Source organism: Capricornis sumatraensis, chromosome 17, assembly GCF_032405125.1.
Source record: "Capricornis sumatraensis isolate serow.1 chromosome 17, serow.2, whole genome shotgun sequence".
Classification (NCBI taxonomy): domain Eukaryota; kingdom Metazoa; phylum Chordata; class Mammalia; order Artiodactyla; family Bovidae; genus Capricornis; species Capricornis sumatraensis.
This window is the reverse complement of record NC_091085.1, coordinates 79,341,589-79,369,347: the sequence shown is the minus strand read 5'-3', so window position 1 is coordinate 79,369,347 and position 27,759 is coordinate 79,341,589. Positions and strand designations below refer to the sequence as shown.

General features: G+C 65.7%; 1 protein-coding gene across 1 annotated transcript; it reads left to right on the top strand.

Moving 5' to 3' along the window:
* Positions 1-1,190: 1,190 nt before the first annotated feature.
* Positions 1,191-26,335, top strand: GNB1L (G protein subunit beta 1 like). Its single transcript, XM_068990169.1, has 7 exons — positions 1,191-1,233; positions 15,753-15,870; positions 16,403-16,528; positions 18,009-18,171; positions 20,163-20,261; positions 22,809-23,024; positions 25,926-26,335. Exons 2-7 carry the CDS (start codon positions 15,761-15,763, stop codon positions 26,175-26,177), a joined length of 966 nt encoding a protein of 321 aa, XP_068846270.1. The 5' UTR covers positions 1,191-1,233; positions 15,753-15,760; the 3' UTR covers positions 26,178-26,335.
* The last annotated feature ends 1,424 nt before the right edge of the window (positions 26,336-27,759 follow it).

The following is a 27,759-nucleotide window of genomic DNA, read 5'->3' as shown; positions in this document are numbered from 1 at the left end:
ATTATTACATTTCACCACAATTAAAATACATATACATAGATCACCTGAACAACAAAGAAGCGTCTTGGACCCAAGAATGTGACGGCATGGCCCAGCTGCATGCGTGCCTTGCACAAAGCCAGCTGCCGGCTCTCTCCACTGACCTCCCTGAGCTGCCGAACAGTCGGGAACTCCCCGTCTCCTCTGAAGCAGGAAGTTTAAATTATCAGGTCAATTAGGAAAGACACAACCGAAAAATACAAGTTTCATTCACACTTCCAGGAGGCGTTTCCTGGCTGGGTGCCACCTCTATTATTTTTGGCGAGGCTGTTGAAAGGCCCATAGACCCTGAGAAGGTACAATGTAACCTTTGATTCCGTTTCAAGGATCAAAGCAAGTAAGCTTGGGTGCCAAGGCAGATAACATTTCAGGGACGGTCTCATGAAAGGAGTCGCTAGACCAGGGCAGAGAGGGGGCTCGTGTGACACCACTCCCGGTGACCTCGGCCGTGGTAACCCGCCCGCATGGGGCGGCCCCCGCGGCTGCGCTCCCGGGGTCCGTGCCGGCTCCCCCCGGCTCGCCCACGGCGGACGGTCCTCGGACAGCCCCGCCCTGCCGCTCCGGGGCGCAGGTGCGCGCTCGGCCCTGGCCGGGCCTCCGCGACGGGCACTCTGCGGACACGCCGTCCGGCGGGCGGGCGACGCAGCCCTTCTGTGCCAACCCTCCCGGTACCCCTCCTGGCGCTCGGCAGGAACGGCGGGCAAGGGACGCGCCCTCAGCCCGCGGAGGCCGGGGAGCGCCGCGGCCCCTCGGCAGCGACCCGGCCCTCAGCCCGGGGCCTCGTCCGCCGCCGGACTCAGCCCCCGCCGAGCCCGCGCACGCGGCCCCCAGCGCGAAGCGCTCGGCGGGGCGCACGGCACGGCGCGCTCCCATCAACCCCCGCGCCGCGCCGCCCGCGGGCGGGGCCGGAAGCGCCTGCGCGTTCTCAGCGCCCGAGCGCAGGGCGCAGGCGCGGGCGCCGCCGGGAGAGCGGCGTGGGGCGTGGCCGCGCCCGGCGCGGGGCCGTAGGGGGCGGGCGCGCGCGCGGGGGGCGGGGCCCACGGCGCGGGGCCGGCAGCCTGGCCGCTCGGGCTGCGGGCCTCGGAGGGCTGGCGGGCTGGGTCTGCGTCCTTCCTTCTCTCGGCGCTCGGCCCGCGCGGCCGGTCCCGCCCGCTCCGTGCGCGCCTTTGAGGGGGCGGCGCCGCGCAGCCGCAGGTAGGTGGGCCTGGTGCGGCGGCGCGCGATCCGGCGGAGGGCCGGGCGGGCCGGGCGCCCGGCTCCCCCAGGCAGCGCGGGCGGGCGGAGCGGGCAGGGGCGCGGCCGCAGTGCTCCGTGGGCGGCGCGTTGTCAGCGGCCGGTGGGACCCTGCGTTGCTGGCCAGGGCCGTGCTCGGCGTTCACGTGCCGCCTGCGGCCTCTGCCGCCCCAGACTGTTAGTGTCAGGATGGGGCGGGCTTTCGGGTGGAGGACCTCCCACCCCAGCACGCACACACAGAGGAGTGGGCGCGGAGGGAGGTACGGGGGCCACCCTGGGGTGCGGAGCGGAAGGACCTACAGGCCGTGCCCCCTGGAGGAGCTCCGGCAGACGGGGGACAGGTGGACCCGCGGGGGGCCGCCCCGGAGGTGAGTGCAGGCCGGCGTCTGCGGGCGGCGGGTGGAGGGGGCGGGTGTGGAGCCTTGTGGGCGACTACCGGCTACCGGTGGACGTCCTGTTGCAAGGAGACTGGGGAGGGGGTAGCCCTCAGGCAGGCTCCGTGCATCTGATGGGAACCGCCCCTTCTCTGCTCTGTGCGTCTTTGGCCCGCTCAAGCACGTGGCCCTTTGCGTGGTGACCTTGGAGTGAGTGATCAGAGCGGGCGGAATTAAAGCTGTCGGCGGGAGGGGCTGGATGCGGGCTATTGACAGGGCGGGGGATGCAGGGAGGAGGCCTTTGGGGTGGGGGTGGCTGGTCTGCGAGTAGGGACAGGGGTCTGGACGGGGGCGGGGGTGGGCTGGAGGGCACACGGGTAACAGCTGCCGTGCTCTGGGGGTCTCATGACCCCGAGCGCCTGACAGTGCAGGGCGGGGTGGGTGGCGCGTCGTGGGTGCCTGGGGGCGCTGTGCGCTGGAGCAGGCCAGGGTGGCCTCAGGCCAGGGTCAGCTGCATCTTCACTTAGTGGTTGGCATGTGGCCACAGACGAGTGAGTTCACTCAGCACCGCGCCTCAGGCACGGCGAGAGGACCAGCCTCTTTGGGGTCCGTGTTCGCCGAGCATAGGGCCCCCGTGGCGATGCTGTCGTCAGCCTCCTCCTGAAGTTCCCTGACAGCCGACCAGGCTGCCCGAGGAAGCCCGGGGGACCTGACTTGGGCCCTCCTTCTCCTGGGTGGACGTGGCTGCTTCACACCGTCCTTGAAGGGGCCAGGCGGTGTTTGCCTGCCTTCTTGGCCTCCCCGGTGGGCCTCCAGGCCCCTTGCACGGAGAGGTCCAGTGGGGCCCGGGGCCAGCCGCCCAGTGGCGATGGTGGGGCCTCCTTCCCACCTCTCCTGCCTTGTTTTTGGACAGGTTGTCTCGGATGGTGGCCTCCGGCTTTCGGTCCCGTTGGCGCTCCTGGGCTCTCCTGAGGCGGCTGCGGTCAGCTGCCCGCTCAGCGCTTGGCTGGAGCGCCCTCTTCAGCCGCCTCTGCCCCTGTGTCTGTTGCTTCTGCCTGTCCTCTGGGCCCCTCTCCTCGCGTCCTCTCTGGTTGGTGCGGCAGCTCCCGTCCGCTCCCAGCGGGCCTCGTCGCCGGTGGCAGGGCCCTCGCTGTGCTGTCCGGGTGGCGGCCAGCTGTGCCACGCACACGCCTGGCAGCAGATGTACGGAGCCTCTCCCGGGGTCGTGGACGCCCCCCCAGCGGATCCCTGGATCGAGCGGTCCAATGTGGGGACCCCGTGTGTGTACACGACTGTGGAGCAGACGAGCTCGGCGCGCGGTGCTGTCGCAGAGAGGGCCCCCCTGCGTGCTCGGCTCGGCCCCGGGCACCTGCGATGGCGTGCCTTGGCTGCTGGGCCGATTCCTGGCGCAGCTGGACAGTTACCCGACCTCCCGCTTAGAGCACCGCCGGGACAGCCTCAGGCGCCTGGCGGACCGAGCCTGGGCGTGGGCAGCCCCGGCCTCGATGGGGAGGGGACAACCGTGGGCTTTAACCCCAGGATCTTGAGGAGGCTCTTCAAGCCCCAGACGGCCCTGCCGAGTGCTGCACTGCAGTGCTCTGGGCCCTGTCTCCAGCCTCGAGCTGGCCACTGGTGGCCCCACAGCTGCCCGTGGTGAGAGTGCTCACTTAGGTTCTCAGAGGCCCGGCTTGCAACACGGGCGCTGTGCCCAGGCCTGGCCCTGCTGCTCTGGGCCTCTGCTGTTTCTAGTTCAACTCCATGTCCGGAAACACTCGCTCTGAGCAGCTGCTGGCCACGGAGGGCAGCCCAGGCCCATGGGGCCTCTTGCCTTGTCCAGCTCTGCACACAGTCCTGGTCCTGTGGGGCCAGCCGCCCCAGCCAGGGCAGGCACCCCCAAAGCTTCACCTGCATGTACAGGATCAGCCAAGCCCCTGCCCAGAGACCAGGTCCCTCTCACCCAGGATGTCCAGGAGTCACCATTAGGTTCCCCCTGGGGGGCGGTGAACACCACCAAGACCCCAGGAGAGCCCCCATTCTGTCTCCACCCCCATCTGCGGCCCCCATCTGAGCACAGGCCGTGCAGGTGTGGCGGTGCCCCCAGTGAAGCGGTCTACGTGCCCCCATCACAGTGAGGTGGCCCTGCTGGACGCCTGGTGTGGTTCCAGGTGGCGCCTGAGTGCTGGGCCCACTGCTGGGCAGAAGGTGCGTGTGTTTGGGTTGTCTGGGCGCAGACAGCTCCCCGTGAGCCCTGCGCCCACCCCAGGGGGAGCTGCAGTGGCGTGGTGGTCCCTGCCCTGTCCCCCTCGTCCTCCGAGCCCCCGGACCTGGCGGGGGGCGCTGCCAGTGGGTGGACCGAGGTCCCTGGGTCATCCCTGTCGCCGTTCAGGCGGCCTGGTCCCCACCCCTTCAGTGCTGGGGTGCCCGGGCCTGCGCGCAGCCCTTTTGGCTCCTGTGTGGCGTCTGCTCTCACCGCTGCCCCAGGCTTTGCCCCCACGCGCCAGTCAGTCCTCGGGGCAGGAAGTTAGGAAGGCCGCCTGGAGGAAGTGGCTGTTCTCAGTCCTGGGGAGAAGCGGGAGGGCCTTGGTGGAGACGGGTGCCCCTGGGGTTCACAGCTGCCCGCCTGCCAGGTGGACCCTTGCCAGGTCTGGTCTCCTCTGGGTCCCACTGCCCTCCCCGGCTGTCCCGCCCACTGCGCCTCTCCCTCAGCCCGCACGCCCATGCTGTGACGGCCGCATCCCCGGCAGACAGCGAGCCCCGTGGCGGGGCCTCCAGCAGTCGGCCTGGTGTCCCCGGCACGCGGGCGGGGCTGTTAAGCGGGCGCGGGATCCCTGGCCGATCGTGAGTCTTGTCACTGGCGTCACAGGGGAGGCTCCTGCTTGGGCCGCGGAGCGTGCGAGGTCCGGCTGAAGGAGTTGGGGTTGGAGCAGGGGGCGCAGGGGAGCAGTGTGGCCCCGAGGACCGGCTTCCAGGCCGGCGGCGAGGGCAGGAGTGAGCTGCAGACTGGTTGTGAGGCTCGCGGCCAGCCGCAGTGACCAAGGCCCGCTCTGCTCGGGGCCAGGGTGGGGGTCCTGGTAACGCGCGCTGAGGCACCTCGGGCGGGTCAGCACAGACGGTTGGAGGGCCGGCTCCTGTGGGCGGCTGGGCCAGCGCTTCAGGGCCCTGTGGGTCTTAGAGTTCTGAAGAAGACGGAGGAAGGATCGGTCGAAACCTAAGTGCAGCTGATAAGGCATTCTAGGAAACACGAATAACCCGCTGGTTAAACGTTTTAAGTAAAATGGACGGGCATCATCTCGCCCTCTACCGTGCTGGAAAAGCCTCCGGCTGCACGTGTGTTAGCTCACGGCACAGACAGCTCATGAGCAGAACAGCTTCGAGTCTGCAGGCAGGGGAGCCTGCTGTTCGGTCCCTCAGTCGTGTCTGACTCTTGTGACGCCCTGGACTGTGCCCCCCCAGGCTCCTCTGTCCGTGGTATTTCCCAGGCAGCAGTACTGGAGTGGGTGGCCACTTCCATCGTTTCCTGCTCCAGGGGACCTTCCTGACACGGGGGTTGGACCCACGTCCCCTGCACTGCGGCGGATTCCTAGCCACCGAGCCCCTGGGAAGCCTGGCAGGAGGAGGCTGATAGAGCAGAGCAAGCACGCAGGCAGGGAGTGAGTGTCGTCTCGTCTCTGATTGGACGGAGGAGGCTGGATGTTCCGCCCCGCCTGGTCACACTGCGACCCCCGGCTCTCCTCTGTCCAGCCCGGTCAGCCGTAGCCTGGCCTGCTGTGGGTTGGGAGGGCAGCAGGCCGCTGACCTGGCCTTTCCGATGGGCGTGGGCTTGGTGGCGCGACTGGCCTGTCGACACCCGACGTGGATTGCGTGGTCTCGCGTCTCGGCCACCTCGAGGTGCCGGTGTGAGTGTGCCTCCGGCATCGTCCCGTGCGCCGCCTGCTCAGCCCCCGATGGCGGTGTCAGGACGTCTCCCTGTACCCTAGTTTGAATGCCCTTCCTTCACGTGACTCGGGTCGCCTGACCTGCAAGGCACCCTTGCCAGCCCCTTCCCGCCCTTCTGGTCCGGTCTCCGCGTCACGGGCCTGCCCCTCCCTGTCCCCCTGCGCGTCTGAGCAGCGCTGGCACGGCCAGCAGCAGGGCTGAGCCTGCACCCCAACACCTGCCCATGCAGGAGCAGCCTGCTCGGGCCACCAAGGGGCCCCGAGTGGGCACGCCCTTTACCCCCACAGATGTGGGCCCTTCCAAGTTCCCTGGAGCTTCCTGGTGCCAGCCCATGGGTGTCGGCCGCATCCCAGGCCCTGCAGAGTGTCATGATGCAGCGTGGTCAGCCCTGGGCCGCTGTGCCATGGGGGGCGGACCTCCTGGTGGGAGTGGGGCCCAGAGGCCTGTGCCCGGGAATGGGCCCACGTCCTGGGCAACAGGGGGCTTTTCCACGCCCGCACCGGGGACACACAGGCTGGCGGCCCATGGCTAGCTGGGGTCCCACCCTGCCCTTAAGCGTGCCGGCAGCCAGCCGAGCACACCCGCGTGGCCTGCCTTCCTGCCGTGTCTGACTCCTTGGGCAGTGGCCCCTCACCCTGGCATTTCCTCCTGGACCATCCCACCGTCCCAAGGGATCCGATGGGCGGCTGCACGCCCACGCTGCCAGTCGGCCCTTGCGGCTCGTGTGGGTAGGACCGCTCCATGGAGGCACGCGGGGAGTGGGCCGTGCTGCGGCGGGCCGCTGGGCCGTCAGGGTACTCCTGACCACCCTCCCCACACACAGCCACGCCAGGCTGGGAGGCAGGGGTGGTGGGTCGGGGACGGGGTGCAGGTTGGGGCCCCTGGGTGCCTAGTTCCTGCCCCCCGGTCCCTGAAGCCGCCTGGGGCACTGGCCTGGCCCCCACCCCCTTGTGGCCCTGAGCTGCCTGCCTGAGCCCCTCCCAGGCCTGTGTCTTTGAAGCCACGGATACTGACAGAGGCTCCAGTGAATCCAAGGTCGCCCGGCAGGCGCTGACAGACGGCCGGCCACGATACTATTTCTGATTTAATAAGCAAATGGGGGCCGGCCCTCGGTAATAATTAGGGCTAATTACTGAGGAGGTGTTGACAGACTGGCTGAGAGGAAACAAACTACCTTTATCCCGGAGCTTAGAGTCGGGTTTCGCGGCGCTATCTGCCCTCCGAAAGGAGACGCTTCAATCACTCACCGAGGCTTCAAAGGGGCAGGGGCCCGGCGGGGAGGGCTGTGACGTGAGCCTTTGACTCCACAGCCAGCCGCCCATCCCAGAGACGCTCCTTTGTGCAGTTGGGGTCCCGGGCAGACCCGCCGTTGCACCGGCCCGGGCCGGGGCTCCACGAGCACGACGGGCATCCAAGGACCTCCCGGGTGGGCAGGGAGGCTGGCGCGTGTCCTGGGCCCAGGGAGCGAGCTGCAGGGACCCGGCCGGGCTCTGCCCTGGACCCTGGACCAAGGCTTCCCCGCAGCGTCGTTGGCAGGCCCGGCCTCCCTGGCTGCTCGGGGCGGGGCCGCCCCGACCAGTGAGCCAGCGCCGTGGACAGGACGCTGACGCATGGGCCTCAGCAACAGGAGCGCCGTGGCGTGTTGCGGGCTCCCGCAGACCTCCCCGCAGCTCCGAGCCGGGGGTGGTGGGCAGACCCCCTGTCCAGCCAGGACGGGTGTGACACGGCTTCCGGGAGCCAGTCCTGGGCTCAGGCCTTGCCGTGGTCCAGGCTGATCGGGACAGTGAGGGTGGCGGCCTGTACAGGTGCGGCCCGCAAGGTCCAGAGGGACGGGTCTCGGTTCCCCCCGCCTGTAGGACCACAGGGCATACCTCAGGGCATGCCCACCTGCAGGACCACAGGGAATGCCTCGGGGCATGCCCGCCGGCAGGGCCATGTCCCACGAGGGAGGCCTGTTGCTTCCCGACTCCCCTCTGTTCGGGAGGAGCCGCGAGCGTGCTGACAAAGGTTCCCAGGCAGCTGGTTAGCTGAGTGTAGACTACCTTCTGTGGGGCAGCTACTGATGGATTTAAGTCTCAGTTCAGTTCAGTCGCTCAGTTGTGTCCGACTCTTTGCGACACCATGGACGCCACGTCTCCCTGCCCATCACCAACTCCCAGAGTCCACCCAAACCCATGTGCATTGAGTCGGTGATGCCATCCAGCCGTCTCATCTCTCTTCTCTGTCATCCCCTTCTCCTCCTGCCCCCAGTCCCTCCCAGCATCAGGGTCTTTTCCGAGTCAGCTCTTGGCATGAGGTGGCCAAAGTACTGGAGTTTCAGCTTCAGTATCAGTCCTTCCGATGAACACCCAGGACTGATCTCCTTCAGGATGGACTGGTTGGATCTCCTTGCAGTCCAAAGGACTCTCACGAGTCTTCTCCAAAACCACAGTTCAAACGCATCAATTCTTTGGCGCTCAGCTTTCTTTATGGTCCAACCCTCACATCCATACATGACCCACTGGAGAAACCATAGCCTTGATGAGATTGACCTTTGTTGGCAAACTAATGTCTCTGCTTTTTAATATGCATTTCATGGCTGCAGTCACCATCTGCAGTGATTTTGGAGCCCCAAAAAATAAAGTTAGCCACTGTTTCCACTGTTTCCCCATCTATTTGCCATGAAGTGATGGGCCCAGATCCCATGATCTTTTCTAAATGTTGAGCTTTAAGCTAACTTTTTCACTCTCGACTTTCACTTTCATCAAGAGACTCTTTAGTTCTTCACTTTCTGCCATAAGGGTGGTGTCATCTGCATATCTGAGGTTATTGATATTTCTCCCGGCAATCTTGATTCCAGCTTGTGTTTCTTCCAGTCCAGCGTTTCTCATGATGTACTCTGCATAGAAGTTAAATAAGCAGGGTGACAATATACAGCCTTGACGCACTCCTTTTCCTATTTGGAACCAGTCTGTTGTTCCATGTCCAGTTCTAACTGTTGCTTCCTGACCTGCATACAGATTTCTCAAGAGGCAGGTCAGGTGGTCTGGTATTCCCATCTCTTTCCGAATTTTCCACAGTTTCTTGTGATCAACACAGTCAAAGGCTTTGGCATAGTCAATAAACAGAAATAGATGCTTTTCTGGAACTTCCTGGCTTTTTCCATGATCCAGCAGATTTTGGCAATTTGATCTCTGGTTCCTCTGCCTTTTCTAAATCCAGCTTGAACATATGGAAGTTCATGGTTCATGTACTGCTGAAGCCTGGCTTGGAGAATTTTGAGCATTACTAGCATGTGTGATGAGTGCAATTGTGTGGTAGTTTGAGCATTCTTTGGCATTGCCTTTCTTTGGGATTGGAATGAAAACTGACCTTTTCCAGTCCTGTGGCTCTGCTGAGTTTTCCAAATTTGCTGGCATATTGAGTGCAGCACTTTCACAGCATCATCTTCCAGGATTTGAAATAGCTCAACTGGAATTCTATCACCCCCACTAGCTTTGCTCATAGTGATGCTTTCTAAGGCCCCCTTGACTTCACATTCCAGGATGTCTGACTCTAGGTGAGTGATCACACCATCGTGATTATCTGGGTCGTGAAGATCTTTTTTGTACAGTTCTGTGTATTCTTGCCACCTCTTCTTAATATCTTCTGCTTCTGTTAGGTCCAGACCATTTCTGTCCTTTATCGAGCCCATCTTTGCATGAAATGTTCCCTTGGTGTCTCTAATTTTCTTGAAGAGATCTCTAGTCTTTCCCATTCTGTTGTTTTCCTCTTTTTCTTTGCATTGATCGCTGAAGAAGGCTTTCTTATCTCTTCTTGCTATTCTTTGGAACTCTGCATTCGGATGCTTATATCTTTCCTTTTCTCCTTTGCTTTTCACTTCTCTACTTTTCACAGCTATTTGTAAGGCCTCCCCAGACAGCCATTTTGCTTTTTCGCATTTCTTTTCCATGGGGATGGGTCTTGACCCCTGTCTCCTGTACAATGTCACGAACCTTATTCCATAGTTCATCAGGCACTCTATCTATCAGATCTAGGCCCTTAAATCTATTTCTCACTTCCACTGTATAATCCCTATAATAAAGGATCTGATTTAGGTCATACTGAATGGTCTAGTGGTTTTCCTCACATTCTTCAGTTTAAGTCTGAATTTGGCAATAAGGAGTTCATGATCTGAGCCACAGTCAGCTCCCGGTCTTGTTTTTGTTGACTGTGTAGAGCTTCTCCATCTTTGGCTGCAAAGCATATAATCAGTCTGATTTCAGTGTTGACCATCCGGTGATGTCCATGTGTAGAGTCTTCTCTTGTGTTGTTGGAAGAGGGTGTTTGCTGTGACCAGGGCGTTCTCTTGGCAAAACTGTTGGCGTTTGCCCTGCTTCATTCTGTATTCCAAGGCCAAGTTTGCCTGTTACTCCAGGTGTTTCTTGACTTCCAACTTTTGCATTCCAGTCCCCTAGAATGAAAAGGATGTCTTTTTGGGGTGTTTGTTCTAGAAGGTTTTGTAGATCTTCATAGAACTGTTCAAGTTCAGCTTCTTCAGCGTTACTGGCTGGGGCATAGACTTGCATTACTGTGATACTGAATGGTTTGCCTTGGAAACGAACAGAGATCATTCTTTCGTTTTTGAGATTGCATCCAGGTACTGTGTTTCGGACTGTTTTGTTGACTGTGATGACTAGTCCATTTCTTCTGCGGGATTCCTGCCCGCAGGAGTTATAATGGTCACCTGAGTTAAGTTCACCCATCCCAGTCCATTTTAGGGTCTAAGTCTATTAGGGCAAAAATAGGGTGGGAAATCACTTCAAACAGGAAAAGCACTTAAAAACTGGCAGTGAGTCTGTTTAAAGTCACCGTAACTGGAGTGAGAAATTGGATCTAAAACCAGAAAACGTAGGTAGGAAGCTGGGCTTTCAAAATATCTTGGTGGTAAGTCACCTGAGAAGCAGTCCCCAAATACTCCCCGAGCCACGTTGTTGGGAGATCGGCCTCCTCGGGGATGGCAGGAGGCTGCTCACCGCCGGTTGGCGCGGCCGTCCCGTGCAGGATGAGCGATCTCACGCACTGTGGCCCCCGAGTCCTGGGCTTATTCCAGTCGTTGCGTCCGTGGGGGCTCCTGTGGGCTGTGGCACCCGAGACAGTTCTGAGCAGGTGCCCTCAGCTGGGACTTGCCACCTGTGTTCCTCAGGACAGGCCTGGGGTTTGGGTTTCAGGGAGCAGGACCTCCCACATAAATGGCCATCGCACGTACCCAGGGAACGTCTGTCCACACGGGCCCCGTCTCCCCAGACGAAGGCAGCCTCTGGGGTGGGGTTTGGCCCGCCTCCTCGCGGGTCTCTGCCCGCTGGCCCATATCTTCAGCTGTTTTTCCATCACCGTGGCCTCAGGCTGATCCTTATGACACATGCTTACGGGGAGTTCCAACACGCAGGCAGAAAGCCCCTCAGAGGCCCCTCCCCTCCGCGCACCCCCGATCCTGACCCCCGAGCCCTGGCACCCGCGGTTTCCAGCATGCGCAATGCACCGGGCTGTGCAGAGTGTAGGCTGGTCCTTGCTCCCGTTCCCCGTGGATGCGTCGACAGCGTTGCGCTCAGTCTTGGGTTCCCGCACTATTGCTCGGGGTGGGTGGCTATTTGGTCAGCTTGCATTTGAGAGATGCTGCGAGCAGAGCCGACCGCTCAGGCACAGTTTCGTTTCTGCAGAGCCGACGTCCTGCGGTCGCAGCGCTGGTGACGCGCCTCTGCTGCTCCGGCCCAGGACCTCCCAGCTGGCTGTGGGCCTGTGTGCGGCTCCACCCTTGCAGCGGCTCTGCCGGCCTCCCCTGAGCCACGGTGCTTTTGGTTGCATTTCCCCACGGCTAAGGGCGCTGAGCTGCGTGTCCCCATCTGCGCATCTTGCAGGCGAAGTGTCTGCCCACATCGTTGGCTTCGGTGCTGCTCAGTGGTTTTAAATGACACTGGCATGCAGTGAAGCGCACACTTGAAGGAGGAAACTGGGTAAGTTCCAGCACCTGTGTGAGCCTCGCCGCCCCTGCGACGCAGGCCCCGGAGACACGCGCACGTCGTCCCGGGGGAGCGCCCAGGGCCTCCTCCCGACCCCCGGCCTCACACAGCCTCCCGCTCGCCGCACCAGCCCTCCCCAGGTGCCCTCAGCTGCTTGCTGTGGCCGCTGGGTGTCTTGCCCTTCCTACAGTTCCGGCTCAACAGTGTCGCAGTGTCCCCTCTCCTCCACCGGCCGCTTTTCCGCGAGCTGGAGGCTGACCTGTGGGGAGCCTGGTCAGCCCTGCTTTGTTGGGGCATAGGGGCCATCACTGTGTGTTCGGCCTCCGTGGGTGTGAGGACCGTCCCCGGTGGGGGGCCTTTTTCTAGAGACACAGCCAGACTGTGTTGTGAAGTGACTGGACCAGTGTGCTCCTAGGAGAGTTCACGCGCGTCCCAGCGGCCGGCAGCGTGGCCTGTCTTTAGCACTGGCCGCTCCCGTGAGCCTGCAGGGCACATGGCTGCGTCTGTCCCTAGATTCCCCTGAAGCACAGGGCCAGTGAGGCTGTTCTCATGTCCTGATTGGCCACTTCATAGATTCTTTTTTTAGGTTCACACACGCACAGATTTATCTGAATTTACTAGTTGCCCGCACCAGCTCTTAGCTGCAGCCTTTGTGACCTAGTTCCCTGACCAGGGATCAAACCTGGGCCCCTGCACTGGGACTGTGATGTCTCAGCCATGGGACTGCCAGGGAAGCCCCAGGAACCTGTCTGCTGGGAACTTCCCTTCGTTCATTTCAAGTGTTTACCTTTGCCCACGGAGTACAATCATAAAAGCCACTTAAAACCCTTATCTGATGTTCCCGGCTTCAGAACCGTCAAGGTTGGCATCTGTAAATTGTCGTTTTCTGCGAGAATTGATCTCATTTCCTGGTTCTGTGTGTGGAATAACTTTGTGTCGTACCCTGGACATATCCTGGACGGACTGTTATGTTGGGCCCCCTGGAGAACGTTGAGTGTCATGTCTACAGGCCATCACCCCGTCAAACAGCCTCGCCCCCTGCGCGGACCGCAGCTTTCCGCTCATGTGTCCGTCTCCAAAGCTTCCAGTGCTCTGCTTTGGGCTGTGCACCATCCACTCTGGGGTCAGCCTGAGCCCTGGGCAGCGTTCAGAGGTCCAGCTCAGGTGTTGACGCTGGCGCTGCTGTGGGTCCGTCCCACCCCGCACAGCTCAGAGGTGAGCGCGGGCTTTCCGGGGTTCATTCCATGACCGCCTGTCTGTCTGTAGCCCTCTGCTCTCTGCCGTCTGTCTCACACACAGGGTCTGGCAGGGCGCTTTCTGTGCAGTCCCTCTGGCCACAAAGTTGGGGCAACCCTCAGAGCCACTTCTCCCGCGCAGCTCCCTGTCCGGGGCCGTGCCTGGGGCAGGGCCGAGAGAGGGGAGAAGCAGACGCCATCCCAGACTCCATCGGGGACTCAGACCCAGACTCCAGAACCCTGGGTCCTGGTGGCTGTGTGACGCTCCCTCTGTGCCGCGTGGTACGCTTTTAGCTCAGTCCGGGATTCAGACCTTTCCCTGCACTGAACTTAGTTCCTCTCCAAGTCTTAGCCACCCCTGCCTCACAGCCCTGCAGCCCGACCCAGCCTGAAGGCAGTGCCCCAGGACGCAGACACAGAAGCGGGAAGCTTGTGCCCACTCAGCTCAGCTCTCCAAGTGCCTGCCTGCCTCCAAAGTCTGCCTGCCGCCCTTCCCTTCTCGGAGCTTCAGGTGATCGCTATTTCTGTTTGGCCTGGAGGTTTTCTTTGCAGTCGGCCGGAGAGAGAGGCGAGAGGCAGCATCGAGCCCGCTCCATCCGGGCCAGAAGCAGTGCCGCTGGGGCAGCATCGGTCCCGGGCGGGAGCGACTCTGCTCACCTGTCTCGGCGTGCGCGTTGCCCGCTCCTGTCTTTTACCCAGTTTTCTGTCTGGCATTCAGCTCTCCCTTCGTGTTGAAGACTTCCACGTGTTTTAAAGATGCTTTAGGTTTTCAGCTCTTTTGATGTGCGACAGGTTAACGATTCGTGGTTGAGTCTTTTATCTTCTTAGTTGGGGCTGTAATGGAACTTCCTCTGATGGGTTGCTGTTTGTGTCCATGGAGCCTGTTGAGTTCTCACTGCTGGTTTTCTTTGCTGCTACTGTGCTGAAGTTTCCTTTGAATGTTTGAGTCTGTCTTATCCTTTTTTATCTTGGACTCTCGATGTAAACCAGGACCTCATTGAGGCCCACATGTGGTCAGTGTGCTCTTTACTCTCTGAATTCAGAAGAGCTGCCCTGCCATTTCCCTTGACCTTGACCTCTGTCCTGAGTCTGAGCTGAATGCCCTCTCTGGGCCCCTGTGGGTGCGTCGGGAGGTTCCTACAGGCCTGGGTGGACGGGCTCCTCCTGCCGCCCCCGGGAGGTGGTGGATGGGAAGCCTGTCCTTGCGTGTCCCCCATGACGAAGCGTCTCTGCTGCAGCCCCAGCTCACCCCCTGCCCCCAGCAGCCTCTCCCCACCCGGGTCTCTCCAGATCTGAGCGGGCCACGCTCCGTGTAGCTCAGGCCGTCTCGGGCCTCAGAGCTGCGCAGCGTTGTCTGCCCCAACCCTGCCCTCTGCTCGGTCCCTCCACACCTGTGGCCCCTGCAGGGCCCCTGTTGACGGGGGCCTGCCCCGGGCACTTCGAGTGAACCGCCGAGGCCTGGTGTCGGGGGTTCTCGGGAATGACTCTCAGGCTGCGGTTTGGGCCCGAGGCGGCTGGGAGCTGCCGGGCAACGTCAGGCAGCTGTGGGCGCAGCTCCGGCTCCGGCTCAGCCTGACGGCCCCACCTGCGCGGCGGCCGCTCCTGTGAGATGGCCTGCCCCCAAGCGCCCTGGGCCCTGTCCGTGGGCCGGGACACCAGGCTGGGGTCCGCCGCAGGCTCCTGCCCCTCCTGCCCCATGCTGTGCCCACACGGGGGTGGGAGTGGGGGCCCCGCAGAAGGCCAGGACCCCTGCACAGCGTCACCCCCGCAGCTGCCTCACCTGGGGGCCTCCGGGGCCGAGTGTCACAGTGCTGGAAGAGCCGTCAGATTCTCCCTTGTTAATTTTTGAAGGAATGTGTCTCGCAGACCCAGGCCTATGCTCTGTGGATTAGCTGTCGGACTCCTCTGCTCGCCGAAGGGGAGAGTGACAGGCCAGGGGCGAGGCCGCCGGGCGGCTGTGTGCTCACCGCTCAGGGCGGCCCCCTGCCAGGAGATGGGGTGATGTGATTATTCTCAATTAGATTAATAAAGAATAATTAGGCGTCATAAATCAAGTCATCACGAGTATTGTCATGGGAAAAATATGTAGCTAGAATTAATTAGTTTTCGAATAAAGCGTTTACTTTAATCGCCTGAGACGATGGAGCCCTTAATTGCTGAGGCTTTGTCTTGGCCTGAGCGTCCAACAACAACGTGACGGGTTTGTTCCCCGCGTCCTTCCGTCGGGAAGCGGTTGGCGGGGGGCCTGATTCACCCGCTGGAGCCCCGTGCAGGTTCTGGAAACTCCCGTCAGGCCGCGGGCGATGGCGAGCGCGGGCTGGGCCCCTGCAGCGCTGCATGTGCCTGGGGCCTGCATTGTGGGCGCCCTCGGCCCTGCCCCATGCCACTGACGGCTGTGTGCAGACTCGGGGGGACTGTCCCGGGGCCCAGCAGGACGGCCCCTCGGCCGCACCGGGCTCTGCTCCCTGCCGTGCCCTCAACCTGGCTCAGGACCTGCAGGCAGACAGGAGGGCGTGGCTTGGCCTCCAGCAGGACTGAGGCAGGGTGGTCAGAGGGGCTCAGTGGGGCCCCGGCAGCCCCTCCTCTGGGGGGCCCACAGGCCTTGCTCACGACACACGTGCTCTGTAAGAGCAGCCCCCCTGGGCGGTGGCAGGATACCAGGCCCACGTCTTGCCCGCACACCGTGGGAGCCGCTGCTCCGCCCCTAGGTGGCGGCGTGCAGGGTCCAGGCTGGACAAGGCCGTTGGCTGGCTCGTTGCTGGGGCGGGGGGTGGGGGGCCGAGCCCTCAGCCCCATGAGGACCAGGCCCGCATGCCTCTGACTGCGCGGGGAGGGCTGGGCACGAGGGGCCCCCTGGGGGACATGGAGGGCAGGGTGGGGGCTCCAGGCAAGGGGGCCTGTCAGCCGGGAGCCATCCCAAGGAGCCCGCGGTCATGTAGGCCCCCCTCCTTCCACAGGCAAGCGCATGGCGGCCCCCGCGCCTGACCCGCAGTTTATTCTGCGTGGTGCCGGCTCGGCCGTGCACGCGCTGCACTTCTGCAGTGGAGCCCAGGGACGCCCGCTGCTCCTCTCGGGGTGAGTGCCCCGCCCGGGTGGCCAGGAGGAGGTGTGGGAAGGGCCCAGGCTGCCGCCCCCTCGGCCGCCCCGCAAGCACGTAGGGCATCTCTCCCAGCACCCGCTCCCCAGCGGAGAGCTGCCCCAGGCCACCGCCCTGCCTGGAAGTGGGTCGTGTCTCCTGGGCGCGTGTGGCCAGCCGTCCCCTGCGAGTTGTTGGCTGGAGCGCCTGCTCACCGGCCAAGTGGTGCCCCCTGGCCACCACCCCACACCCAGGCGTGAATCCAGCCCACCCCCCAACCCCCAGGCCTGACCGCAGGCGCCCCCCAACCCCCGGGCCTGACTGCAGGCATCCCCCAACCCCCGGGCCTGACTGCGGGCGCCCCCCGACTTGACTCCAGACTGCCCCCCAGGCCTGACTGCAGCCTGGCTTCAGCCCCCGACCCCCCCAGGTCTGGCTGCAGCCCACCCTGGCTCTGAGCCTGACCGCAGCCGCCCCCGCCCCAAGGCCGGCCCTGACCGCGCCCCGGCCCTGACCACGCTGTCTGAACAGGTCGCTGCGTGGGCTGGTGCACATCTGGAACCTGGAGACACGGAGGCCGCTCGCCGCCCTGGACGGCCACGGGGGCCAGTGTGTGACCTGGCTGCACACGCTGCCCCGGGGGCCCCAGCTCCTCAGGTGGGCCGTGTTGGTGCTGACCTGGGGCGGGGAGGCCACAGTGGGCCTGGCCTGTGTGTCCCAGGAGGGGCTGGGGGCTGGCGGCAGGGCAGGGGCCTGCGGAGGTGATGGGACAAGCCCCAGCTAGGCGGTCGGCCAAGAGGCGGCCAGAGGGCGCTGGGGGGTGCAGGGCACGCTGGGGGCCTCCGCCTTCCCCTGGAGACAGGCATGGTGCAGGCAGGGTGGGGACCCCGCTGCCAGAGTGCCTGCTGTCTGGGGGCTCTCTGCCCATGTCCAGGGGTCTCACCCCCAGATAGCTGAGATGTCAGAGGGATTTTCCGGGCACTCTCTGCCCCGGAACTCCCAGACAGGGCAGCTCTGGGGCTCTGGACTTGAAGCCTGGGCACTGGAGCACCATGGAGGCTGGTCCCCAGAAAACAAGGCCTCTAGGCCCCAGGGGCCTTCAAAGCACTTTTGTGCTGGACACAAGCCTCGCGCGAGCCCTGGGGCAGCTGAGGCTGAGTCTGGGGGCCGCGCCCTGCCGTGTGCTCCTTCAGTCCCCGCAAGACCTCGACCCGCCCCCCGAGCTGCGCACTCACCCCTTGCACGTGGGCCTCGCTCTCTCCATGATGGTTGGAGTAGGGGCCGCGTCCGAGGGCCCAGCTGAGCCACCCCAGCCTTCCTCCCAGGTGTTGAGTGGAGGTGTAGGCCTTTCCGGGCCCCCTGCTCCCCCAAGCACCCTGGGCTGTCCTGGGGGAGCCCCCACGGGAGGTGGGCCCCTTGGAGAGCCAGCCTGCGGATGCATGCGGGGCAGTCGTGGGGGTGCTGGCGTGCATGCGTGACAGCTGGCCGCGGTGCCCCGCTGGGCAGGACACAGAGCACAGAGGTGCTTGAGGGGCCAGGTGTGCGCTGCTGCAGTGGCGGCCGGGGCCCAGCTGTGTTTGCAAGTCCAGCCTCCTACATGGCCCTTGAAGGGAAGGTGCCCTTTCATGTCGGGCTGGAGGACAAAGCTGGGGCCCGGGCCGGCCTCACCAGGCCCTGCAGACCCCCCGGCCCGGCCTGCACACCCAAGCCTGCACCTGTGCCCGTGGGCGGGCCCTTCCTTCTGCTCTGGACCCCCGGGGTCCTCAGGTCGGACTGCTGAGGCAGGCCTTCGGGAGGAGCCCCTCCGCATCCATGCCTCGTCCCCCAGGGGCGTGTGCACAGTCCCCCTCCTGGGTTCCTCGGACGGGAGACCCGAGGGCCAGCGAGGGGCCGCTGCAGGGACACAGGCTTGAGCTGTCTGAGGGCCCAGCCTTTCTGGGCGTCAATGCCAGGCGGTGCACGGGGTCCTCGGTGTCTGCCCCCCATCTGCTGTGGACCCCAAGCCGGCATGTCGGGGCCGCAGGTGTGAGTGTGGCCCTTGTCAGCGCAGGAGCCGGGGCCCTCCCCGGGAGGGGTCCCCTGCCGCCCCGTGGCCTCCACCAGGAGGGTCACAGCCCGCCGCCTCCTTTTCCGGCAGCCAGGGCCGCGACCTGCAGCTGTGCGTGTGGGACCTGGCCGAAGGCAGGAGCGCCATGGTGGACGCCATGCGCCTGGAGAGTGTGGGCTTCTGCAGGGCCTCTGTCCTGGCCGAGGGCCCGCAGCGCTGGATGCTGGCCGTGCCCGGGAGGGGCAGTGACGAGGTGAGTGAGCCCCAGGCGGCTCTGGGGTCTCCGAGCAGCTGTGGCCTGGTCGCCTGGGTGGCCCTGGTGGTGGGCTCGGGCAGGGGGCCCAGGTAGGCTGGGGTCTTCGGGAGGCCCTCAGGGCGTCAGGAGCAGGCAGGCCCCGTGCGGTCCAGGTGGGCCTCAGAGCCGGGCCAGCAGGCGAGGCGGCCTTTCAGAGTCAGAACTGGGCGCCGACGTGAGGCCTTGGGCAGGGCTGGGATGCTGCTGGGGGACACACACCAGGGTGGCGACCGCAGGACAGAGGGGACGTCAGAGAGCAGGGCCCCAGGGTCACTGTCGGGGGGCGCAGGCTGAGCAGAGCTGGGTCAGCGAGGCCTGGGGGCGGGGCCTCGGGGGCAGGGCCCGTGGGGGACTGGTCAACTGGGCCTGGGGGTGGCACCCCCTCCGTCCCCCACCTTGTCCCTGCTCCCTGAGGGTCAATTGGCAGGCAGGGCTGGGCGGGCACTTGAGCCCTGCATGCAGGAAGTTTGGCCAGCGCCCAAGAGGAGCCGTGAATCTCAGAGCAGACCCAGCTCATAAATAAGGAGGCAGGAACAGGCGTCTGTCTGTTCGCTGAGGCGCTTAAATCTCCAATTAGGAGCTACATGTGCTTTTGTTGCCAATTTGCCAAAAACCTGTTACAAGTTTTATTAATGTAAAGAGAGAGGGCTCCATGGTCTCCCGCGGCAGCAGTGAGACAGTGCTGAGCCGCCTCCGTGCCTGCCCTTCCCGAGCAGGCGGCGGGGTCTGGGCCCGGAGCTGGGTGCCTCCTGGGAGCGGGCCGTTCCGTGTGTTCCCGCCTGGACTCAGGCCGCAGGCCCGGGGGCGTCCTATGTGACCAGGACGTGATCCTGCCCCGCCTGCCCGGCCGTCTGGGTGGCCACACTTGCCTAAACCAGACATCCTTCTGGAAGCAGAAAGTGCCCTCGGACGCCAGGCAGGAGCAGCGGTGTGTAGGAGGCCCCCCTAACCTCTGACCACAGGGACCGCAGCCAAGTGCCCTCACACCAGCACCGTCCCCGCCCCAGCCAGTCCCCCTGAAATGCAGGCGCTAGGCCCCCGGGCCCTGCCCTTGGCTGGGGTGAGCCTGGACGCCTGAGGCCTGGGGGACCTCTCCCGAGAGGCCTCCGCGTCCTCCTGGTCTGCCCAGTCACTTTTGGGCCACACCCTGGGCCTCTGTGTCCTCCCAGCGTCCTTTGTCCTGCTGGCGCCTCTCCTGAGCCTCGTGGCAGCCGTGGGGGTGTCTCGTATTTCTAGCTCATGGCGGGGCGGCCCTCTCACGGCTCAGGTCCTTTTCCGCGTCTTTGGAGCAGTGAGAACAAGGTGTGAGGGGCAGAAGCTAGCCCTGCAGGCACGATAGCGTGGGGGGCTTCCCGTGTGGCGTCGGTGAGAGCGTCCCCCCGGCACTGCACCTCGGCGCCTCTGGTTCACCGGAGTCCCTCCCGGGGGTCCTGCGTTCCCAGCAGGCGTCCGTCCTCTTGATGCCACAGACCGTCCACACCACGGCCTCGCCGTCTGGAGACCCCTGCGGGCCACACGCAGGGTGGCCACCAGTCAGGGCACCCAGGAGGGTCTGTTGTGGCCTGGGCGACTCTGAGCACAGGCTACACGCGGGCGGAGCAGCGGGCACTGGGCCCAGGACAGCCCGGAGGCTCCAGGCCGTCCTCATGTGAGGCCCAGCCGGGCGGGGGCGCCAGGAGGGCAGGAGCGCCAGGCGCTGAGTCAGCATGTAGGGCCGAGCCGCCCGCCCAGCTGGGAGGTCAACACGAGGGAGGCCCCAGGCACAATGCCCTCGAGGGCCCCGCGGGTCACCAGGGAGTGACGCATGCGTCCTGCGCGGCCTGGGATCCAGGGGGTCGTGCGGAGGCGCAGACAGGCCCGCAGCGCTGAGCTGAGCCTTGGGCCTCCTGTGTGTGCGGCCCAGCCTCGACCTGGCTCCAGCCCAGACCCGCCTGTTTTCTTACCGTCAGGTCCAAATTCTGGAGCTGCCGTCCAAGACGTTGGTGAGCTGCCTGAAGCCCGAGGCGGGGGCCAGGCTGGGCATGCCCATGTGCCTGCAGCTCTGGCAGGTAAGGCCCTGTGCCCGGCCACGCCCCAGCCACGCCCCCGGGCGTGAGTCATGCCCGTTGGGGACGGTGCTCCTGGTCCCCCTCCTCCTCTGCCTTGCCATGCCCAGCCTGCCCAGCTCCTGCTGTGAGGGCGCCTGCAGACCCTGCGGGCGGTGGGGGGCGGCGGCCACCTCCCGGGGAGCCACGTGCTGCCCTCTGGTCTGCGTGGGCTAGTGGGGGCGGTGCTGGCCCACTGTGCAAGCCCCGTGGCCTCCGATCGCTGGACGAGCTGCTCAGCCCTCCAGCCCGTGGGGGGCTCAGCGCTGTCCACCGGCCGTGTCCTCCTCACTCAGCCGATTTGCTGACCACACGCGGGCGGGAGGCATCTCCGAGGCTGCGGCGGGGGTGGGGGCGGCCTCGGTCACCGTGGCGTCTCTGCTCTGGTGGCAGCGAGTGGACGGCCCAGGGCACGCACTCCAGGGTCCAGGTGGTGTCTTTGCTGTCGCAGACGCCACGGGGAGCGGGCCACTTACCGGGGCCGCTGGGACCAGGGGAGCCGTCCAGCCCTGCAGTTAAGACACGGCCCCGCGGGGTGAACGGGCCTGTGCGCCCCACTCCTGGCCCTGCCTCACACTCGCTGCCCCCGCAGCTTCTGAACTGAGAGCAGCCCTTGGGGGCGTGGGGAGCTGTGGGCCCCGAGACTCTCCTGGACAGCGAGGCTATGGGTGCTGGGCTGGCGGGGGGGACAGGGGGCGTGGGGAGCTGTGGGCCCTGACACTCCTGGACAGCGAGGCTGTGGGTGCCGGGCTGGCGAGGGGGATGGGGGGCCTGGGGAGCTGTGGGCCCCGAGATTCTCCTGGACAGCGAGGCTGTGGGTGCCGGGCTGGCGGGGCGGGACGGGAGGGCGTGGGGAGCTGTGGGCCCCGAGACTCCTAGACAGAGAGGCTGTGGGTGCCGGGCTGGCGGGGGGACGGGGGTGCTCACAGGCCCCAGAGGGGACGCAGCACATCCGCTCACTCTCCCTGGAGACGCTGTTAGCGTCGTTGCCTAATCATGTAAGAATTCCATCAGAACCACGTGTAGAAACAGGATGTACAAACTCGTCAAGGTAACCGACACGGCTGACAGGACCCGCCGAGCTGCGCTGGCTGGTGCGGATCCAGCCCAGAGCCCCTGGCTCAGTCGGCCCTGGACGCATCTCCAGGCCTGGGCCTCGGACTGCCTGCTGCTGACGGATCCAAGTGTGGCGGGGCCCCTGACCAGCCAGTCAGAGGCCTTGTCCAGCTCCTGAGAACGGACGGCCTGTGTTGTGAGGAGGATGGTCGCGTGGGAGGTCAGGGCTCACGCACACCCGACCTGGAAGCTGGCCCTCCAACGCCCGCCGTCTGGCCAGCAGGCTCCCCAGGAACCCCGAGGTGCTGGGGCCCCTGTGGCCGGCACACCCAGGGGCTGGCGGGGATGCTGAGTGAGTGGGGTGGGCCTGCCCGCGCGGTCTTCAGGCGGCGGGGACCCTGTGTGCGGCGGGGGTCCTGGGGGCCTCAGCACAGAGGGGTGGGCCCTGGGCCGGGAGCTCTGACTGGTGCCCCCACCACCACGTGGGGCCTGGACAGGTCAGCAGCGTGCAGCCCTCAGCCGGGCACCCCAGCCCAGGCGTGGGGCGGCCCCCAGTGCAGGGGGAGCGTGCGGGCGGGGGCGGCGGGGTCCCAGGGCAGAGCCCCCGAGGGGCGGACCCAGGCCCAGCCGTCCTCACGGCCGCTTCCTCAGACTTTCCTCCTGTCTCTTCTGGGTGCTCCTTTGGGCATCGGAAAACCAGGTGCACGGGGCCTTCCGTCCCTCCAGACCCCGGGTGGGCCTGTGCGGGGCTCCCCGCCCCCTTCGGTCTCTGGCATCCTCATCTCGCCTGCGGTGTAATCCTGGGCCCGCGAGAGGGCCGTCCCCGGCACGGCCCAGGCTGCATCCTGCGCCAGCCTCCCTCCTCGGGGCTGCGGCAACCCCGGGCAAGGCCCCCGCTGGCCTTCCAGGGCCCAGGGCAGCCGCTGAGCCCTTGGTCAGGGAAGTCCCGCGGCCCAGCTGAGGGGCGAGCATTCTCAGTCACCGCTGAGACCCGGGAGCTCGGCCAGCGGTCCCGGGGCAGCCACCAGGCTCAGGGCATCCACTCCCGGTTGGTGCCAGGCTGGCCTGGGGTCCATACACCCCCACCCCCACCCCCCGGGGCCGCTGTGCAGCCTCTGACCCACACCCTCATCCATCATGCGGCGGGCGGGGCGCTGACTCCGCGGGCCTGGCGGTCGGAGGCGGGGGGCTCACGGCGACGTTGACAAACTGCAGAAGGTTCATTTTTCATGGAGACGGAGCTCGCGATTTTCTTTGGCCAGCTTGCCAGACAGGTGGCCGGCCCCGCCCAGGGGTGGGCGCGCATGTCAGCGGTGGGAAGGAGCCGGAAGGCTGGTGTGCCCCTCGTCCCCCGGCACTGGCCCAGACTGCGTGTCGGGCGCCTGGGTCCGGCGGGGCGGCCGGCCCGTCCCCAGCCCTTTCTCCACTGGTGCTGACGCCCCGCTGTCCCCGCAGGCCGAGTCCAGCCCCCGCCCGCTGCTCCTGGCCGGTTACGAGGACGGCTCGCTGGCCCTGTGGGACGTCTCCATGCGGAAGGTGTGCAGCCGCGCTGCCTGCCACTCGGAGCCCGTCATGGGCCTGGCCTTGGACCCGCGGAGGGCCAGGGGCGTGTCGGGCTCCGCGGAGAAGGCGCTGGCCGTCTGGAGCCTGGAGGGGCAGCAGGCGCTGCAGGTCAGCGGGCCAGGCCGTGGGTTCATCCATCCTGCTCTGCGCCGGCGGTCTGATGGGCTGAAACAATATTTAGGCATGAAAAGGACTTGGTGCAGGCCCCCAGCTAATTAATCATCGGGGCCGGCGCGGGCAGGCGGCGGGCGAGGGGCCGCGCTCCTGAGCCGCGCACAGGGCTTGGGTTTCTCTTGGGCTGTGGCCGACAGCGGTCACGTCTCGTCCATCTAGGGGAAAGGCATGTGGGATCCGGGCTGTGCAATCCAGTTTGAAAACTCAGAGGAATTTGGTCAGTAAGGAACTGATTAATCAAAAAAAAAAAAAAAAAGAACCTAACTGTACGTGGAGAAATCCCCTGGTGAGGCGCCTGTAGCCGTCTGCACGCTGCCCGGGGGGGTGGGGGCCTCGGGGCAAAGTGACCGGAGCCTCGCCCGCCCTCCACGGCCACTCAGCCCCGGGGAGCACGTCTGGGTGCCCAGTGCCCAGCCCTGTCGGGAGCCTTGGTGCATGCTGGCTTCTGGGGGGGCGGGAGCCCCGGTTAGCCAGGAAGCCTCAGGAGGCTGAGACCTGGCCACGGCCGGCTCTGAGGGCCCAGGTGTGGGGACGCAGGGCCCCGGGGGAGCCGCGTGGGACACTGGCTGCACCCTCTTGGGCTGTGTGTCCTGGGCTTCCTCGCAGACTGGAGGCCACAGAGGAGGGGGTCTCAGACCCTCCGCAGGGGGACCTCGCCCAGGAGCCCAGACCCCCACGGCCAGAGCAGGCCCTGCGCTCGGGGAGGCGGGCCCGGCAGAGGTGGGGACAGGCCTCCTGCCTGTAGGCGTTGCCGCCCCCGGGACAGAGCTGCCAGGGTGGAGCCCCAGTTAAGAGCGGAGGCCGAGGCTGGACTCCAGTGGCTGGAGGGGCACCGGCTTCCGGAAAAGCGCCCCCTCGGGAGGCCTGCGCTGGAAGCAGAGCGAGTGGCCGTGGCCGCGGGTGGTGCCTGAGCCGGGCCCCGTGTCCCCACGGACAGGGTGGCGCCCCAGCTCCCCCGCACCAGCCTGCCCCTGCAGCCCTGCCTCTGTCACGCGCTCGGACCAGCACAGCGGCTGCCCGGCCTGTGTCCCAGCGAGCCCTCGGCCCCGTGCGGTGGGGCAGACCGCCTCCCCACAGGCACTCTGCTGTGGGGTGCGGATTCTCCAGTCACCAAGGCCTTGGGGTCCCGGCCACGGGCGGCGGGAGCCGACACCCCCGAGGTGGGGGGGGCCGAGCCGCGATCATCGCTCATCGAGGGCAGAGGGCCCGCCAGGTGGATATGAGGGTGCCCTCCGCCTCTGCTCCTGCCTGGTGGGGCCGAGGCAGCCCCCCCAACACCGTGGGGTGCTGCTCCCCTCCGGGTGTCCCCTGGACTTCAGCCCATGTGGCCGAGGTCTGGGGACCAGGCAGCTCGCCGGAGGGCCCCACCCACTGCGGCGGCCCCAGGCCCCGCCCCTCACGCTGTCTTGGCCCAGGTCGGCCTGACCTGTGCTGCGTTGTGGGGGGAACAGACACAGAAACTTAAGCCTTAGAGCGCGTGCGGCACGTGCAGCGCAGAACCGAGGTGCCGCTCGCCCACGAACGGGGACCCCCGAGGAGAGGGAAGCAGGGGGCTGCTGGGCCTCGAGCAGCACTGTCCCGGGGCGCACCTCCGCCCGGCCACTTGCTGCTGCGTCTTCAGAGCTGCCGGTCCCAGAGGCCCCGGGGGCCTGGGCACGCTGGTGTCCACGGGCGAGTCTCAGGCCCTCGGTGTCGCCCTGGAGCCACATGAACAGAGATGTGCCTCACCTCGCCTCCTGGCCACGGCTCTAACAAGCCCAAATCAATCTCCCCGCGGGCAGGCGGGCGGGCCAATGCTGCGGACGCAGCTGGGGCTCCGCGCAGAGCGGAGCAAGGTAATGGGAACCAGATGGGCCCAAGCGCATTCCTGGCACCTGAGGTCACGCGCCGAGCGAGCCCTGTTGGCCGGGTCCTTCCCCAGGGTCCTGGTCCGGGTGGGCTCAGTGAGGCTCATGGTGCCTGGGCCCTGGGTCACCCTCACCAGGACACTGGGTGCCCACCCGCCTGGGAGTCCCAGCTCTGCCCCTCAGGCGGGCTCTGGGCCGCGGCCGCCCTCAGACAGGTGGTATGCAGACCGCCCTGCCTCCTTCCTCGGGCAGGTCCACAGCCTTGAAGAGCCTGATTTACGCCACCCAGGCGGCTCTCCCACCATGCCCGGGCTGGTCGGCCAAGCGTTCCCTCGCCCTGCTGCTGGCCGCAGCCCACCCACCTACTCCCCGACCCTGCTGGGGGCGCCTTGCCGAAGCTGGCAGCAGGATGCACAGGCCGGTGGGCGGGAGACACTGCCCACACATCCAAGGACAGGGCCCTGCCCCCTTGACCATCCCTGGTGCCGGCAGGAAGGATAGCCCATCTCTTCCAGCCCGGGCATTCCCAGCTTCCAGGAGGAGGAGGAAGGTCCCCCCTTCGCCCCGGGTCCCTCCCAGGCAGTGACGTTGGCCTGGACGCACCCTGCCCCGCAGGGACCCCCTCTCGGTCCCCACTGTCAACAGCCCCCCAAAGCAGGCCACGTGGGTTCCAGTGAATCCACGGCTCGGACCCCAGGGCTAGAGCTCCCGGGAGAGGCAGGGGCGGGTCCTTGCCTGTGAGTTGGGGCGCAGGCCTGCTCTGTGCGCTCTGCCTGCTCCGCAGGGCCTTGCGCTTGGAGCAGAGGCGTGGCTGCTCTGGCGCTGGGGCACTGACCCCTGAGCCCCAGTTCCTGGGCAAGAGGGGCAGAGGGCGTGGGGCACACAGGGCTGCGGGTCACCGTGGACGGGGAGGGGGGGGGCGTCCTAGGGGCGCGTCAGGAACCTACCTAAGGAGCCGCCTGGCGTCTCTCTGCCTCTCTGATCACAGGTGCGTGGGACCCACGAGCTCACCAACCCCGGCATCGCCGACCTCAAGATCCGGCCAGACAGCAAGATCCTGGCCACTGCAGGCTGGGACCACCGTGTCCGCGTGTTCCAGTGGCGGACAATGAGGCCGCTGGCCGTGCTGGCCTTCCACAGTGCCACCGTCCACTGCGTGGCCTTCGACACCACGGGCCTGCTGGCCGCAGGCTCCGGGGACCAGCGCATCAGCGTCTGGTCGCTGTACCCGCCCACGTGACTCAGCACGGAGTGGGTGCGGACAGAGGCGTGGGTCCTGGGCCCCCCGGGTCACTCAGGCCCCCTCCTGCCGAGGACCCATTCCCCGTGACGCAGCGCACGTGGGCCCTGGTGGCTGATGTTTACGGTGTAACCAGGCTGGACACGGGGTGCCTGACATCCAGGCGAGAGGCCACCCCGCGCGCCTGACAATAAACTTGTTTGCAGGCCTGCAGCTTTGAGGTATGAGCTCTCCCAGGCGACCCCTGCTTCCCTGGGGCGTCAGAGCCAGGGCCATCCCCCGGCAGGTGGCCAGCCACACAGCACGGCAGGGGGCGCGGCCCCAGGCTCCAACCCGCCCCCCCCCCCCCCCCCGCAGACAGCCGGGGCTGAGAGCATGCCCCAGCGAGAGGATGCCAGTGGGGGTGTGGGGAGGGGGCCAGGCCTGCAGCAGGGTCCCAGGAGGAGGGCTCAGCCCAGGAGTGAGGCTGAGGTGGCCACCAGGCATGGGGCACGGCGGCTGAGCCGGGCGGATGGGGACCCGGGGCAGCTTCTGGCCCTCCTCGCTGGGCTGCGGGCTGGGAAGAAGGAGGCCCTGGCGCTGAGGTGGGGGCTGTGGAGGCCCCGGCAGAGCCCAGGCCGCAGGCCCTTGGTTCCACTGGCTCTTTCGTGAAGGAGCCCCCGGCGCCTGGCCAGGGAGGAGTCCCCGCTTTGGCTGTGGCCTTGGAGGCCTCCCCGAGGGGCCCAGGCCCTCTGCTCTGCACTGCGCTTTACCCGGCGGGTCCGAGAGGGTGGGCCCGCGGTGGCTGCGCTCCAGGGGAGCCGCCGGGCCTTCAGCATCTGGAGCCCACGTGTGCACCCAGGTGGTAGGATGCACGCTGCGAGGGCAGGGCCCTGCCAGAGGGTCTGGCCTCCAGGTCCAGCACGGGGCCAGGGGACGGCAAGCTTCGGCCAGTGGGGTGAGGCAGGGACGCGAGTGCAGTTGACACGCCAGCACCGCATGGGGCGCCAGAAGGATGGCCCGAGGGGGTTGGGGGGCTTCACGTGAGACCGGCCCCCACCCCCAGAGGACGCAGCTCCTTGCAGCCCTGAGGGGCACCCGCATCCTTGGAGAGCTCTGTGGTTAGATACTGGTGAGCGCTGTTACTGAACTTGCAGCCAGCGGCGTGTTGGGGAATTCTGGGCTATCACAGCCATAAGCTGATTTATGAGCGGAGGTGGGGTGTGACGGCACGGGGGGTTATCACTGCACAACATCCAGCTGATCAGTCTGGAGAATAAACAGCTGACATTGTTTTCATTTGGAAATTTCAAGCATAGATCAAAGTGAAGGGGAAAAGCATGGAGCCAGCGCCCGGCTTCAGCGTGAGGCCTTGGCCTTCAGGTGTCAGGCCAGCTCTGGAGTCCATCCGGGGGTCGTGGGGAAGCCGAGGCCACGGGCCTTCCCTGGGCCTCGACACGCCTCTCGGCTCAGTGCCTTGGAGAAGGACAGCAGGAGGTGGCTAGGGGAGTGGCAGCCCCCAGGCTGCACGCCGAGCTCAGGGATGGGAGGAGGGGCTGGGGGAGCACGGGGTGGGGTCGAGCGGCCCGGCCCAGGGCGGGGG

Excerpts from the sequence above, each read along its gene's own strand:
- GNB1L (XM_068990169.1), top strand. The coding sequence starts at position 15,761 with ATGGCGGCCCCCGCGCCTGACCCGCAGTTTATTCTGCGTGGTGCCGGC. Across the intron at positions 16,529-18,008 it reads CGGGGGCCCCAGCTCCTCAG|CCAGGGCCGCGACCTGCAGC; the intron begins GTGGGCCGTGTT and ends CTTTTCCGGCAG. Across the intron at positions 18,172-20,162 it reads CCGGGAGGGGCAGTGACGAG|GTCCAAATTCTGGAGCTGCC; the intron begins GTGAGTGAGCCC and ends TCTTACCGTCAG.